Source organism: Octopus sinensis, linkage group LG17 (genome assembly GCF_006345805.1).
Source record: "Octopus sinensis linkage group LG17, ASM634580v1, whole genome shotgun sequence".
In the NCBI taxonomy this organism is placed as follows: Eukaryota; Metazoa; Mollusca; class Cephalopoda; order Octopoda; family Octopodidae; genus Octopus; species Octopus sinensis.
The window spans coordinates 23,597,459-23,613,930 of NC_043013.1; the positions used below are offsets into that span (position 1 = coordinate 23,597,459).

General features: G+C 34.0%; 1 protein-coding gene across 1 annotated transcript in view; it reads left to right on the plus strand.

Annotated features, from left to right (window-relative positions):
- The window catches only part of LOC115220785 (ras GTPase-activating protein 1), a 57,685-nt gene that overhangs the window by 12,559 nt on the left and 28,654 nt on the right, over nucleotides 1–16,472 (plus strand). Inside the window, exons 2-10 of the mRNA XM_029790932.2 lie at nucleotides 3,286–3,435; nucleotides 3,536–3,671; nucleotides 4,116–4,186; nucleotides 6,445–6,559; nucleotides 8,529–8,604; nucleotides 9,723–9,867; nucleotides 13,276–13,354; nucleotides 14,623–14,761; nucleotides 14,930–15,012. Of these exons, the coding sequence (XP_029646792.1) occupies nucleotides 3,286–3,435; nucleotides 3,536–3,671; nucleotides 4,116–4,186; nucleotides 6,445–6,559; nucleotides 8,529–8,604; nucleotides 9,723–9,867; nucleotides 13,276–13,354; nucleotides 14,623–14,761; nucleotides 14,930–15,012 (994 nt within the window). The remainder of the gene's footprint in view (nucleotides 1–3,285; nucleotides 3,436–3,535; nucleotides 3,672–4,115; nucleotides 4,187–6,444; nucleotides 6,560–8,528; nucleotides 8,605–9,722; nucleotides 9,868–13,275; nucleotides 13,355–14,622; nucleotides 14,762–14,929; nucleotides 15,013–16,472) is intronic.

Here is a 16,472-nt window from a genome sequence, read left to right on the forward strand (position 1 = left end):
TTGTTCATTGACCACCTGATGTGTGTGTGTGTGAGAGAGAGAGAGAAAAGGGGACTATGACAATTTTGTTTTCTATTGCTTGCTATCAATATATATTCTGTTTGATAGCTAATTTCATCTTTGCCTGTCGATCTCTCTCTCTCTCCGTCATTCACATCTACAACTGTAACTAAGGAACAACCAAAATCCTGCGTGCTTTTAACTATTTACTGTAGATGCCACATAAAAAACACTGGTGCTGGTGCCACATAAAAAGCACCCAGTACATTTTGTAAAGTGGTTGGCATCAGGAAGGGCTTCCCAGCAGTAGAAACCATGTGGAAACAGACAATGTGAACCTGCTGTAGCTTTCTGGCTTGCCAGCTCTTGTCAAACTGTCCAACCCATGCCAGCATGGAAAACAAGATGTTATATAATGAGGATGATGATGATGGTGGTTGATATGGAAAGTCTTGAATTCCTTGAATATTTGATGGCATTGTAAGAATGAAGATTATAATTAATAGTTTTACAATTAATAATTATTTCTTCCTCAATCCAGAATTTACTAAAGCTTTTCCTTTTCTTTGAATAATTTCTGTGCCTAATAATTTATGCATATTTCTTGGTCAAGAACCTATCTGTAATGTTGTGTTCACAATCATTTCATTTGAATTGGTTCCTAATTTTTAAGCTGATCATGGTTGGGTAATTAACCCTTTGGTGTTTAAGCCGGCCATATCCGGCCCAAATATCCTACATGTTTTTACATTCAAACTGGCCATATTTAGCCTCTCACACCTAACCTACATTGACATTCTAAGAATAAACTATCACATCATTGAAACTTCAAAGCTATAAGATAATGCATGATTAATTCAAAACGATTTGAGTGAAAAAAGTCTTACATTTAACAGAGTAATCTGAACACTAAAGGGTTAAAGCTTGTAAGATAGCTTGGTTAAAAAAAAAAAACCCAAAAAACAAAAACAAAAAAAAAAGCATACTTGTTCCAACACTTCATATAAATACCATGATTCTGTGGTGAAATGAGTGTAAGCTGCTTAAGAAGTGATGATGTTTGTGTGACTAGAATGAAAAGGTTTCCTTCAAAACTGCTGTTCTATATTTATATGAAGTGTAATGAGGAAATTACTCTCAGTATCAGTAGTATAATTCCAGATATGTAAACAGAAGCATGTACTGTCTAATGGTAAGGGTTGCGGGAGATATGACTATTGAGGACAGACGAAGGAATTAGAGTGTGCTTGATGAGTTAGTACAAAGACATATTATGTTAAACAATACACAATTTGGTTTTGTATCAGTGTGTGAGACCACTAGTGTCATGTTCCTTGATTTCAAGACATACAAACTATTGCACTTTATCTTTTTGCTCATCTAGACAATATATTTGAGTCACATGCTATAAATTGGCAGGCAAAGAAGAGGTTCTGTGTAAGAGAATTTCTCATAAAAGAAATTAGTGAGAAATTTGATCAGTTATGGCTTCAGGATAAACATGGCGAAGAATAATGTTTTAGTTGTTGCTCTGGATTCACAGACGGCGGCAGATAAAAAAATTAAAAATAAACACTTATTTAATATTATATAGACTGAATAGTAAGTGCACTGGTTGAAGTTGCATCGCGTCAGTGTTGCTGGATGTTTAATTTAATAGACCAGCAAACAGTACATGCAATCTATTGATGGACGTATGTATGTATGTATGTGTGTGTGTGTGTGTATGTATGTATGTATCTATGTATACGTATGTACACACTGACACACAATTTTCAAAAGAGCTATTAGATAAATTACCTAAACAGCCTAATTAGTGCTTGGTGATTTACTTGATGACTAAAAATTTGAAATTGATATTGTTAAAAATTAGTGTCAGGAATTTCTGAACATACTGTGTATGATGATGATGATGATGATGATGATATTTTCTCTTACTATGAAATATATTATTACCATTGGTACTCTGCTGGTTTTTAAATTCCTAATTACTGCTGTCATTGAGCAATCTTCTGATCACACTTGTTTCAGTTGTGGTTATCTTGCCATTTTGTTTGCCAGAGATGAATTGTTTAATATGTCCTTCCTTTTCATAGAATAGCAGGGAGTGCTCTGATGCAAATTTGGCTGCTATTAAGAACAGGTTGAGCAACTATGTGAAGACCCGTAATTCCTTAAGCATCGGCATGAAATTCCTCATGCAATATGGGCTGGCAGTTAAAAATTAGATTAGATTTGAGTTTGCTTATTTCAGTAGAAATAGGTCAACACAAACTTTAACTCTTTATCTTTATTTCATGAAAATGTGTATAAAAATATAATTTTTTTCCATATCAGCATTTTGTAATGTATGTAAGGTCAACTAGAGATATAGAGAAAATTTAAAGTCACATTTTAATGAGTGATGATGGGAACATCAAAGAAAATGGTTCTAAGAGTATCCTAAGTTATTAATGAGATATTGTAGTTTTTGTTAATTATTTTCTAATGAGTATAACTTGGGATTATAACAGAAGGGTTAAATCAATTAATTAGGGTTTAGTTAAAAAATTGTCTGAATGAGGCAGTTGACATCACTAGCTTGCTGTCTTGTTCACATTCAGGCATACAAAAATAACTTTGTTTTTAGCCCACAAAGTTAAAAGGAAGGCTTGGAGAAGAATTAACAGACGTTATTGTTAGAAATGTAGCACAAGCATATTCAAAGAAGTTAGTCTTTAGCAATGCAACACTGCTAATAATAATAATAATAATAAAAAAAAATATTTATCTAAGGAAGCTAAAATTTACTTATTTCTTCAGAGAGAAACTGTAAAAGTAAGTGATGTCTATAGAAATTGCTCGTATAATTTACTAAAACTGACAAATTATTAACCTTTGTTTATTCTGTTTTCAACAAAGAATATTAAAGTGATAGAATTTTTTTGAAAAGTTGGATATTAAGAACTATGAAATAAGTTTTGTTAAAACTGGGCTTCCAAGTGAAAGTTGAGAGACCTGAATGTAACCAAATTTCCTCAAGCCTCTTCTACCATTATGCTAACATATTAATATAAGGTTGAAAGGAATTGGATGCTGAATTCTGTTTTTGTGAAAAATGTCATAAATGTTATCTCTTTTAGTTAGAATTTCATTCTGTTGATAAAAGGGGAAAAAACTCCCCAAAACCTACAGTTTAACTATATTTGTAGGTTGTTGAAGATATTTATTATATCTTCAACAACCTACAACTTGAAATGTTGTTATGAAGTATATTACTATTGGTGATTCTTTTTAATTCTTTAGATGGTACCATGGCTCTTTGGATCGTCGAACTGCAGAGGAACGGTTGCGGAAAGCTGGATTGGTTGGATCTTATTTGGTACGGGAGAGCCAAAGTAAGCCCGGATCTTATGTCTTATCATATTTTGGCAAAACTGGATTAAACCATTTCCGGTAAGATTGAAACTATTTTTCTATTGAAACAAGAGAATTGTATTTTTATTTGTTTCTCATTTTTTTTTGTATTTATTTGGAATTATTTGTTTTCTTTTAGGATCTCATACTTATGTGGTGACTATTATATTGGTGGCCGCCAGTTTGACAGTTTATCTCTGCTTATAGGCTATTATACGAGGTGTTCATATTTGTTGAAAGGGGAACAGCTGCAGGAACCAGTGGCACCACCAGAGGCAAGTTATTTGTTTTTTTAAATAAAAATTGATTTTGTATCTAGAAATCTCAAGTGAAATATTTTTGTAGCTGATTGCCTGAAAGCATTTAGCTTTTTACTGCAAGACTTTACGTTTATCTATCATTATCACCATTAGTACCAATTCAGGGAACTTTCTTCATACACTATACACACCTTCAAGCCACTTCTATATCTTAGCTGTCTGTCAACTACATGTAAATGTGAATAAAATATATAAACTCTATCCCCCTACACACACACACACACACATTTGAAGATCTTGATCCTGTCAAAAATATATTTCTAGAAAAAATATTTGAATTTCTATTGTGACAGCAATATATCCTGGAATCAATTTTGGTTTAGCATAAAAGCTTTATAGACAATTTCCTTTATTTCAAAAATTCATGCCTTCATTAAACCCTTCACATTTTATCTCCAGCCTGTAGATGATTGTCGGAAAGTTATTGCCATCCTCCCATTCAGTGGAATGCCCGACACTGATGAGCTCAGGTAAGTACCTGTCAGGTTTGTTTTACCTTTGGAACTTTAAATGGAAATCTTTTAAATGCTTCTAAGAATATTTAAGCAAATATAAAATATGTACCAAACATTTTGAAATGATTAATGTCGACAGAGAATTACATAAGTTACTGTTTGCTGGCATACTTTATCCTACTTATGTGAAACTAATTCTTGTGAAAAAGAAAAAAAAACATTAAAAAAAGGAGCGTAATACAATTTTCACAAACCAAAAAGTAGTTTGACAGAAAGCAAAGTGCCACTGCTTATATGAGGGTAAAGCAAAGTGCCACTGCTTATATGAGGGTTAAGTATAGTGCCACTGCTTATATGAGGGTAAAGCAAAGTGCCACTGCTTATATGAGGGTAAAGCAAAGTGCCACTGCTTATATGAGGGTTAAGTATAGTGCCACTGCTTATATGAGGGTTAAGCAAAGTGACACTGCTTATATGAGGGTTAAGCATAGTGCCACTGCTTATATGAGGGTTGTTTTGTTTCTCTCCTGTTGCAGATTAATGGATGTTAAGTCGTCCAACATCACTACCAGTGTATTGTTCTTTACTTTGAGATTAGCTCTGATATGGCAGGCTTATAATGAAAGCCATTCCAGTCTTGACCATCTTGTCTTTATTTCAGACATAATGAATTTAAAATTAGATTATCCAGTGTATCCTTGTGTAAGTTGGATGAGATTTGTAGATGTGTTTGCAATTTCTAGCTTCTCTTGCAACTCTACAGAGACTCCCTCGTTAATTTAGTATTTTGTTGAGGTGCATCGGAAGTTAAGGTCACTATTTTTCAGTTAAAAATCTTCTTTTTTTTTTCAAATTAATTCCAAATTCTACTTTTATCTCAATCTACTTCCTATGCTACACATCTGTATACATATATTGAGTAGCTGGAAAGGCCGAGGCGTGTGTTGTTCAGTAAAAGGAAATAGATATCAATAAAAAAGAAAGGGAAAGGAAAAGAAAAACATTAGTGAAAGGAAGTAGAATGTAATGAAAGCCCTGCCTGTCTTACCATTCCACCAGTTTCTAGAATAAGAGAATAGGAGTGAGGTTGGGAGAATGAATGTTCAATGTATTGAAGAAAGGAAATCTCTCTTTATATATATGTGTGTGTGTGTGGTGTGTGCATATATATATATATATATATATATAATGGCATGTCAAGACATCAGCAAGGAAAAAGAAAATGGTAAGAGGGGAAACAAGAAAATAAGAAAAAAAAAAAGAAGAAAAAATACAAATATGACTGTTGAAATTGTCATTATTTTTTAAACAATTAACCTCATTTGGAAACCTGAAAATATTTTTTATATTTATATGAATGTTAAACTTTCGGCCCATAACGAGAATAAATTAAATGCAGAAATGGCTGAGGTGAGTCATTGTGAATCTGATAATAATTGTTTAAACTGTGATCGTCATTTTTAGAAGATGAAAAACTGTTTAATGTTTACATCGATGAAAATAGAAAAAAAAAAAAAAAAAAATTACATCTATATCTAAACTGAAAGTTTGAAAAATTATAAGTTAATAGTAACTCATCTTGGTTATTTAATCAAAAGTCAATTGAAAAGCATGTGTACAGCAGCCTTTAAGAACTGACTACTGTAATTGAGTGGAACAAATATTAATGACCCCAGCTTGTAAGTGTCTGAGGAAAAGCTTTGATAAATAATGACATTATAAAAAATAATTATTACCAAATAGAAATAAAGGGAAATGGAATATAACAGTGTTGTGTGTGTGTGTGTGTGTGTGTGTGTTTTTATGTAAAATTTTATGAACGTATATATATATATATAAAATAGTCAAGCATTAATTGAAGAATCACTCAATATCGTTATGTAAAAGGAAAAGGTTGATAGTAACTTTGAAGTTTTAGCTTAGTGACTTTTCTCAGGTTGCCTGACAAATGCGACTTTTTCAAAACAGCAAAATCACTGTCACTCGTTAATGTGTATGTATATAGTATGTATGTATAAAGTAGAGTGAATATGAATTTTCATCTGAAATTTCTGATGAGAGAAAGACTACTCCTCTTTTGAATTGGTCAGATTGAATAAGAAATGTCTTGAGAACTATATTCTGTTGCAAGAAGCTTCTAATATAACATACTAGTTTACATTAATAATTTCTTACAAATCCCAATAGCTTTAATTGCTATTTGCTGTTGTTTTTGAACATTGAAGAAATAATTGGAGTTTTCTTTTTTATTTTTTATTTTTTCATGGATTCAGTTTTGAAAAAGGAGAAATTTTTATTGTTCGTGATGTACTTGACGAGACCTATTGGGTGACTTCAGAAAAAACAGGAGAAAGTGGTATAGTGTACCAACCATTAGTAGAAGACTTAGTAAGTTTCTTTTTTGTTTTTTAAATTCCATTGAATTTTCTACAGAAAGATTTTGAAACGGCTTTTGTTAGTCAAAATTTCATAAACTTTTCACTCAAAAATTTGAAAAAATTTAAGCAAATCTGATTTTTAGATTACATGTAGAAAATTATTGTTAAAATTTTAACTCCCTTCATTGTTGGATTTTATCCTTCAAATAATAATTAAAGCCATTTATACTTTTAGAGACCAACAAATTTCCTTTTATTATTTTATAGTTGAAAATTAAACAAATATTCTTATTGTCATTTACATTTAATATTTCATTAAATTAGATTCTTAATTTTTTTTTCCTTTATATAAATTGATTCATTGTCTCAAATTTGATTTGGTTTCTATAGCTGGGTGCTCTTAACCTTAACCTCTTTACAGAGTCTACCTGGTACATTTTTTTATGGCACCAGCACAATAAAGAGTGTCTTGACCAGAAGTAACGTTTAATTACACTACTTCAGTTCTATATTTAAGACATGAGGAATTATGTACATTATTTACATTTGACAGATATTTGTCCTCAAATTGTTTGTTGTTAACACAACGTTTCGGCTGATATACCCTCCATCAGGTGTCTTGGGGAAATATCGAACCTGGATTCTCATTCCTAAGGTATTTTTCAATGTTGTTGTTGTCATCATCATCATCATCATTCAGGTCACTGCCTGGAATCGAACTTGGAATCTTGGGGTTAGTAGCGCAGGCTACTAATCCCAAGATTCCGAGTTCAATTCCAGGCAGTGACCTGAACAACAACAACAACAACAATAATAATAACATTGAAAAATACCTTAGGAATGAGGACCTAGGTTCAAAATTTCCCCAAGACACCTGAAGAGGCCGGAGGGTATATCAGCTGCAACGTTGTGTTAACAACAAACAAGATGAGGACAAATATCTGTCAAATGTAAATAATGACACTACTTGTTTTAGTCTACCTGGCATTGAAATAGGTATCATTTCAATTTTGAAATTATGGACTATTTACTTGAAGAATATCTGAATATTCAGATTTGCTGTTACATCCAATTTAATGGTGGGTTGTGTGCCGTGAAAAATTCAAATGTTGTTTTGTGTAAAAGATTTCTATTCTATTTAACGTATGTAAAGGTTCTCTGTTGATTTTCATTAAAAAGCATCCATGCTGGCACTATGTGAAAAGCACTCAATACACTTTGTGAAGTGGTTGGCATTAGGAAGGACATTCAACCATAGACAACAGGAGCCTGGTGCAGCCCTCCAGCCTTGCCAGTCCCTCTCAAACCATCTAACCCATGCTAGCATGGAAAACAGAGGATGATTGATGATATTAAATGATACAATGTATTTGTAGGGTTATTCATGTTGGTCACAGATGCTGATGTGAAGACTAATTTTGTTATATCATTATTTCATTAGTTAAGTTAATTGACCCCTATTAAGAAGATAGACCCCAGTAAACCGTCCAACCCATGCCAGCATGGCAAAACGGACGTTAAACGATGATGACGATGATTTAAATGTCTTCACCTATTTCACTTTGTGGATATTTCTTTTTCTACACTAATGTAATATCCTATAAAAAGGCATTATGTGATAAATCTATGACAATATTCAATACACTAACTGTTGAGAGAGGGTAAGACAAGTACTACAGGACTACATTCTGACTTTAACACCACCATGCCGGAGGCATGTAAATAGCACCCACTACACTCATGGAGTGGTTGGCATTAGGAAGGGCATCCAGCTATAGAAACACTGCCAGATCAGACTGGAGCCGGGTGCAGCCTCCTGGCTTCCCAAATTCCAGTCAAACCATCTAACCCATGCTAACATGGAGAACGGACGTTAAATGATGATGATGATGATGATGATGATAAAAAAGTTCAACATTTCACACATCTTCCACTTGATTTCTCATCTCACATTTCGTATAATTTTCTATTTTTTTTAGACAGACGATGTTTTGAGTTCAATGTGTTTTCATGAGAACCTTTCCAAAGAAGATGCTGTTGAAAAACTCCGACAAGGTAAGGCACGAACATTGATTTACCGTTCATTCTTAACTTGTTTCAGACGTTAGTCTGTGGCCATGCTGGGGCGCCACCTTGAAGAATTTTTAGTCAAATGAATCGATTCCAGAATTTATGTTTTTTTAAAGCCTGGTACTTACTCTATTGGTCTCTTTTGCTAAATTGCTAAGTTATGGGGACATAAACAAACCAACACTGGTTGTCAAGCTGTGGTGAGGGACAAAGACACACACACACAACAGGCTTCTTTCAGTTTCCGTCTACCAAATTCACTCACAAGTCTTTGGTTGGCCTGAGGCTATAGCAAAAGACACATGTCCAAGGTGCCACTCAGTGGGAATGAACCAGGAACCATGTGGTTGAGAGGCTAACTTCTCACCACACAGACTGTACCTAGACTTGTTATTTTGTCATTTTGTTTTGGCTTCAAATTGTTTTTTTTGTTTCGTTTTGAATGTTTTTTGTTTCGTTAAAGTTTAATTATACTTGTGTATCAATTCACTAAATTAAATATTTCTTTGTTTTATGTCACATCCAAAGTTAATATTTAGTTTTTATGTGAGGGTGATGGGTTAGCAGATTTCCTTGTGTTGTTCAGTTGTGGACCTGTATATCTGAGTTCAAATCCTGTTGAAGTCAAATTTGTCTTTCATCTTTCCAGGATTAATTAAATAAAGTACCTATTTCTTTACTACCCACAAGGGGCTAAACACAGAGGGAAAAAACAAGGACAGACAAGCAGATTAAGTCGATTACATCGACCCCAGTGCGTAACTGGTACTTAATTTATCGACCCCGAAAGGATGAAAGGCAAAGTCGACCTTGGCAGAATTTGAACTCAGAACGCAGCGGCGTACGAAATACCGCAAAGCATTTTGCCCGGCGTGCTGACGTTTCTGCCAGCTCGCCACCTTATTTAATTAAATAAAGTACCATTTAAATACTAGGTTAATTTAATCAGTTGTAATCTTTCTTGCAAAAAGCCTGTGACCTTGTACCATTGTTAGAAATTAATATTTAATCCTTATGATGATGATGATATAACATGAACTTATATAATTTTGTGTTTTTTCTTCTGCCCCTTGTTTTTGAAGTTGTTTTTACTTCTCTTCCAGCGGGAAATGGTAGTTTCCTTGTGCGTCCAAGTGAACACTATCCAGGAGATTATTCTCTCTTTTTCCTTCATGATAAAACTGTGATTCGGTTCAGAATTGAAAAACAAGGCCGACAACTTTTCATTGGTGGTAGATATTTTGACAGGTCAGAGGTGTTTGCTTATAATAAATATTCTTGTTTTAGTTATGCAATATTAAATTATACAGTTTTACTGGTTTGTAAATACAGTTCTATATTTACGAGATGAGGAATTACGTACATTATTTACATTTGATGGGCATATAGCATAGTGGTTAAGAGTGCGGGCTACTAACCCCGAGATTTCGAGTTCAATTCCAGGCAGTGACCTGAACAACAACAACAACAACAGCAGCAGCAGCAGTAGTAGTAGTATTGAAAAATACCTTAGGAATGAGAACGCAGGTTTTAAATTTCCCCAAGACACCTGATGAAGGCTGGAGGGTATATCAGCTGAAACGTTGTTAACAACAAACAAGATGAGGACAAATATCTGTCAAATGTAAATAATGTAAAAATGTAGTTTGTAAATGATGGAACATATAGGGACACTAAGGTCTATAGATATTTGTTTGTACAGCTAAATGAATGGTTGGGTTTCTGCAGAATAACTGGAGTTAAGTGATTCTTACTGATTTTATTATACCAGTCTTTGCATATTGGTATGGGTTTCACATGTTTCAACTCATCGTGCTTGAAGCGTTCGTGATTTTGGTATTTGTGTGGTTGGGCAATGTTATCTCTTTTTTTTTTGTTTTTGTATGACTGGACATCCTTCCTATCCTCTCTATCATCAAAGTAATGCAAGCTGGATGTATTCATTTGTTATATTATATATAACTATTCTTGAGGAGACCTATTGAGTCAAGCATGTCAACACCAATATCAAAATAAAAAATCAGATGGAAATTGTAGTTATGCTACCCGTGCCGGTGACATGTAAAAAGCACCGTCTGAACGTGGCTGATGCCAGCGCTGCCTGACTGGCATCCGTGTCGGTGACACATAAAAAGCACCAACTGATTGTGGCCGTTTGCCAGCCTCCTCTGACCCCTGTGCCGGTGGCATGTAAAAAGCACCCACTACACTCACAGAGTGGTTGGCATTAGGAAGGGCATCAAGCTGTAGAAACACTGCCAGATCAGACTGGAGCCTGGTACAGCCTCCTGGCTTCCTAGACCCCGGTCGAACTGTCTAACCCATGCTAGCATGGAAAACGGACGTTAAACGATGATGATGATATGTTCAGTTGAGTGAAATGTTACTAGTTACTCTTATTAGAAAAGGAATTATGGAACATAAATTCTGAATACTGTTTACATCACTTATAGTAGAATATATTCTCTAGAGAAAAATAACTGAAATATAAAAACTGTTTCTAACTGAAAAGAAAAATTAGAGGAGCAGTTATCCTTGTATTTCCAGATTTTATAGTTTATATTGTAGCTAAAAGAAATAGCTTTGTGTTGCTGCAATGGTTGAAGAAGCAATGAGAAGAGACAGTGTGTTAGTCTCTGTTGTAAGTGGCAGTTGGTTGTAGATTCTGCAGAATTGATGGATGTATCTGTTGGCAGAGAACCAAAAGGATTAACTGCTGGTTAGAAGGTGGGATAAATTAAGAGCTGTACAATGAATCAAAACATCTTCCCTCGTCAGAATAATAACCTGATAGATGCTCTGGTGTTGGCTAAAGCTGCATTTTGCCAGAACACCTTCAGCACAATTATGTGTAAACCAGTTGACTGATTTGGGGCTCAGCAATAGTTTAGTATTTTTTTGTCCTGAAGAAAGGGCTTATTATTTGAAATGCTGTTTGAACTCTCTTATAAATCTGTGATTGTCATGTAAGGTCATTAGAAACCAAGCATTTGTAAAGTTGTAAGCTGTTCACAAATAGGATGGTTGTGATTTTCATATTTTAGTTCTACCATCATTATTGACTCTTGTCAAGATCTGGTATATTGCTTACAATTTGGCTGTCTCTGTTTTGTTCTTTCTTCATATTAAACAATGAAAGATAAATCAATGAAGTTTAATTAAAAATAATGTATCATACCTCTATCACAATATATTTTGTGCTTTACTATTAATTAAATTAATGACTTCATTTATCAAATTTAAGATGGATTATCTTTGAGAACCTGTTGAGAACGGTTCATTTACTTTGTCATTTTATACCCTGACATATTTTGATTTTGGATACTGGTTTTAATTTTAAGTGGGTGTGTAAGCTTTTTTTTTTACAACTCTATAGACTGAGTCAGGTAGTATAATGAATGTACTTTTTTGAAGAGTACAGCCCTTTTTATCCTGTTGAAGAAATATAGTACAATATTTTGTGGTTTGGCTCAAAATAATCCCTTAATTTACTTAAATGTCATGTGTGTTGTCATTAAAATACAATTATTCAAGTTCTGTTATTTCTACGTTTGACCTAACTCCAGGAGACTCTTACTCCTTCTCATTTCTTTTCCATTTGGAAATGTTTTCCATTTTTCAATGCTTGGCAGCTCACTTCTGCAGTTCTTTGATGTGCCCTTTGCACTACTAGTTCAGTGTCTTTGGTTATGGTTACGACTTACAGTAATAATATTTTTGCATATTTGTCTATTTATTCTCTGATTTAGATTAATTTAAGATTCTTGGAACAAGTTTCACAAAACATGTTTAATGTATATATCTCTGAAGTTTTGAGCATGTATATTATTAAGTGTGTGTATATATATATATACACATGGAGAAAGTAAGAAGAAAAAAAGTGAAAATGCACATTGAATATCAAAAAAATAATGGCTTTTTTATGAAAAGTAGCGATAAATAAATACAATTAGATGAACTGAGGTAGAATTAAGAGGAATTAAATTCATTATTTTGAATTGTTAAAGTGATTCGAAGTCATACCGGTATCGTCATTGCTGTTCACTGGCTTTGTATGTATGTGTATATATATATATATATATATATATAAATATATATATATATATATATGTGAAGGCGCGTGGCTCAGTGGTTAGAGCGTCGAGCTTACGATCGTGAGGTTGTGAGCTTGAATCCCGGACCGCGCTGCGTGTTGTGTTCTTGAGCAAGACACTTTATTTCACGTTGCTCCAGTTCACTCAGCTGTAGAAATGAGTTGCGACGTCACAGGTGCCAAGCTGTATCGGCCCTTGCCTTTCCCTTGGACAACATTGGTGACGTGGAGAGGGGAGGCCGGTATGCATGGGCGACTGCTGGTCTTCCATAAAACAACCTTGCCCAGACTTGTGCCTCAGAGAGAAACTCTCTAGGTGCAAACCCATGGTCAGTGCCTGATCGAAGGGGGTCACCACCATATATATATATATATATATATATATATATATATATATATATATATATATATGTGCCCCAGCAAATGGCGGTGCCCCAGCATGGCCACAGCTCAAGAGCTGAAACTGGAAAAACAAAAAACAAAAACAAAAACATATATATATATACACACACACATACACATATTGCACATTAATAATATGATTTTTTTGTTTAATTGTGCAGTCTACATGCTATAATTCAACGATATACACGTGAAGAAATTGTTGAAGGTCAAACATTAAAGAAAGCAGTAATGAGAAAGGTAAGTTTACTTAAAATTTACTTTGGTGTTTCATTTAAATGAGATATTGGTACATGTAGGCATCTGTCTCAAAATTTTCTTTTTCCTATTTGTTTACCAATGTTTTTGGTAAATTAAAAAGTCTTTTTTTATACAGAATGAATTTAAAACTATTTAAAAATTTTCCATCGTTTTATCATGATGTTGACTGTTTTGCCGAATGTTGTTGAACAGCCAGTCTAGATTATGGCTCCTAGAGATAGTGAGAATATTATGAAACTATGACAAACAATTGAGAGTTTAATGACTTAAGAAGCTCATTAAATAATTGACACTATCATATATGGATTCCTTTTTAATTGCCGGATAATATCTCTATTCTGTTATGAGTTTGTGTTGAGGAAGGTTTGTCTGTAATGAAAAACCTATGTCCATTGTGAAGACTACAAAAGGCTCAGTTTATTGGACAGTACACTATGGAACTGACTCAAATAGATAATGAATGCTATATATTCTCAACACACCCTTCAATACTCACTTATTGATTGATTTATTGAGATATCTGTTTCAAATAACTTCATAAAGAGTTGTGAAGGTCATGGCTTTTGATCTGAGCGAGTTGTAACTACACAGTGTGACAATGAATCAAATGAGAACATTTCAATATTTTATTTCTTTGGTTCATATATTTGCCTGTTTACTGAACTGGAGGAGATGTCATTATTTTCTTTGTTTTTGGAAATAACTTAAGAATTTCATTGGTATAGTGACAAGATATAGTTCTGATTTGTTGTTAGGCTTCAGGAGAGTCCTCTATATCTATGTCTGCAGTATTTTTTGCAAATTAGAGACGCATGATCTCTGGAACTTAAAAGAAATCAAAGGAAGTTGGTAGTTGCTGATAAATTGGTGATAGGTTAATGTCTATTATCAGCCTGTTGAGATTTATGTTGCTATTGCTCAACCTCTGAATATTTGCAGTGGAATGGAACTAAGATGTAGTTTGACTGCTTGCAACGGAGTGAACCCTGTTAAAGGGCCAGGTTGTTGTGTTAGGCTTACCACAAAAACTAGCATAACAACCAATCACACTCTCTTATCTCTCCTTATTCTGTTTTATATTGACACGTACAGAATTGCATGTCAATCTTTTTGCTCTCCTCTTAACAAGTGTAAGATATATAATAGTTTTGTAACATTCAGGGATTATTATTGTGGTAAATGTAAATTTTTTTTCATGGCATTTACATGATTCAGAAATTGGTAAAAGATTATTTTCTGCTTTGTAGGATGTGCTCAATGGAAGTGGTCCAAGCCTTGATTCTGCCAAAACCAAGGAATTATATGCTTCTTTAAAACGAGGTACTGGGGCTAACTTACTTAAGAAGCAGTGGGACAGAATTGATATCACGGGTTATCTTAAAAAACGTAAGTATTGCAGAATATAATCAAGTTCTTGTTGTCTTTAAGTTTCTAAAAATTGTGAAGAGGGTTTGTTTTTCACTCGTGATTCGATTATGAAAAAAAATAATTTTATGTCATTAAAAACGAGCCTTTAAGTGAAATAAGCAGTTTTAAAATTATTTTTAATTGTAGGACAAAAGACTAAAAAATGGAAAAACATGTACTTTATTTTGAATGGCACTGAACGGCAGCTGCGTTATTTTGAAAATGAAAGGGTAGGATATTTTGAATTTTTTTTTTATCATTCTCTTCTTACTGTTTATAACATTAAACTGTTTATACTGTATGTCTTGTATATGATACCTTAGGCGGCGAGCTGGCAGACACGTTAGCGCACCGGGTGAAATGCTTAGCGGTATTTCGTCTGTTGTTACATTCTGAGTTCAAATTCCGCCGAGGTTGACTTTGCCTTTCATCCTTTTGGGGTCGATAAATAAAGTACCAGTTTCGCACTGGGGGCGATATAATCGACTCAATCCCTTCGTCTGTCCTTGTTTGTCCCCTCTATGTTTAGCCCCTTGTGGGCAGTAAAGAAATATATATGATACCTTATTGTTAGAATTAGTGTTTCGAAAAGTTATCAGTTTAGTTGCCTCTGGAAACATATTTATGTGTGCTTTTGCACACAGGTCCATGTAGGTGCATGGATATTTGAATGCATTATAATCATTTCTTCAGAAGTTTTCACGTGTCATGTTTCAAATTTTTAAATAAAATAATGGAAAAGTTCAAGTGTGTTGGGGTTGTATTCACAAGTGATGAGAAGAAGAAAGATGAATTGGATGTAGAATTGCAGATGCTGGCATAGCTTCAGCATTCGATTCTCAGAAGGGAAGAGGTTGGTAAAAATGCCAAACTTGCTATCATGAATTCGGTTTTCATGCCTATCCTCTCTTCTGGTCATGAATGTTGGGTAATGCCTGAAAGTGTACAATCATGCATACAAACGGTTAAGATGCAGCTGCATGGCAGGGTGCATAGCTTGGGGGACCAAAGAGTCTCTCCAGGCTGAACTGCTACATCTCTGCATTGACAGGTCACAGCTCCATTACAATGGATATGTGGTTAAAATATCACCAGAAAGAATCACAAAACAAATTCTTCAAGCTGAGCCAAATGTAACGACAGCTGTTTCTGGGAAGGTGCTTGTGGATGGTGGAAATGAATAGTTGGATGGAATCCTGAATGATTCTATAGTGGTTAGATGTTTCATAAATCTCTGTCCATTTTGCAGTCTAAGGCGGTACATTACAACTTTGCCTATTCACAAGTATCTTAATAACGAAAAACACCAGTTATTAATAGTCACAAACTTTTATTTTAAATGAAGCATGGGCTGGTTTCTGGGAATCAAATATAACAGTTCTACACCTATTGATTTTATTAGAGAAAACGTCTTCATTTGCAACAACTAAATTTATTACTGATGTTGCCCTGTATGCATGGCACATGTTCTATAAAGGAGTAGAACTACACCAAAAAGAGCATTCTAACCAGTTTGTTACTCCCTGCATTAGTAACTTGTTTTCCGTTTCCCTACCATTGTAGATGATGTATTTTTTCATTGTTGCTTTTGTTTTGAAATTGTTCAGTTGAAAAAAAAAAATCATATTACAAGAAAAATAAATAAAAGAAGACTCTAAAAGACCAAATTGTTTTTGGAAATAAGTGTCTG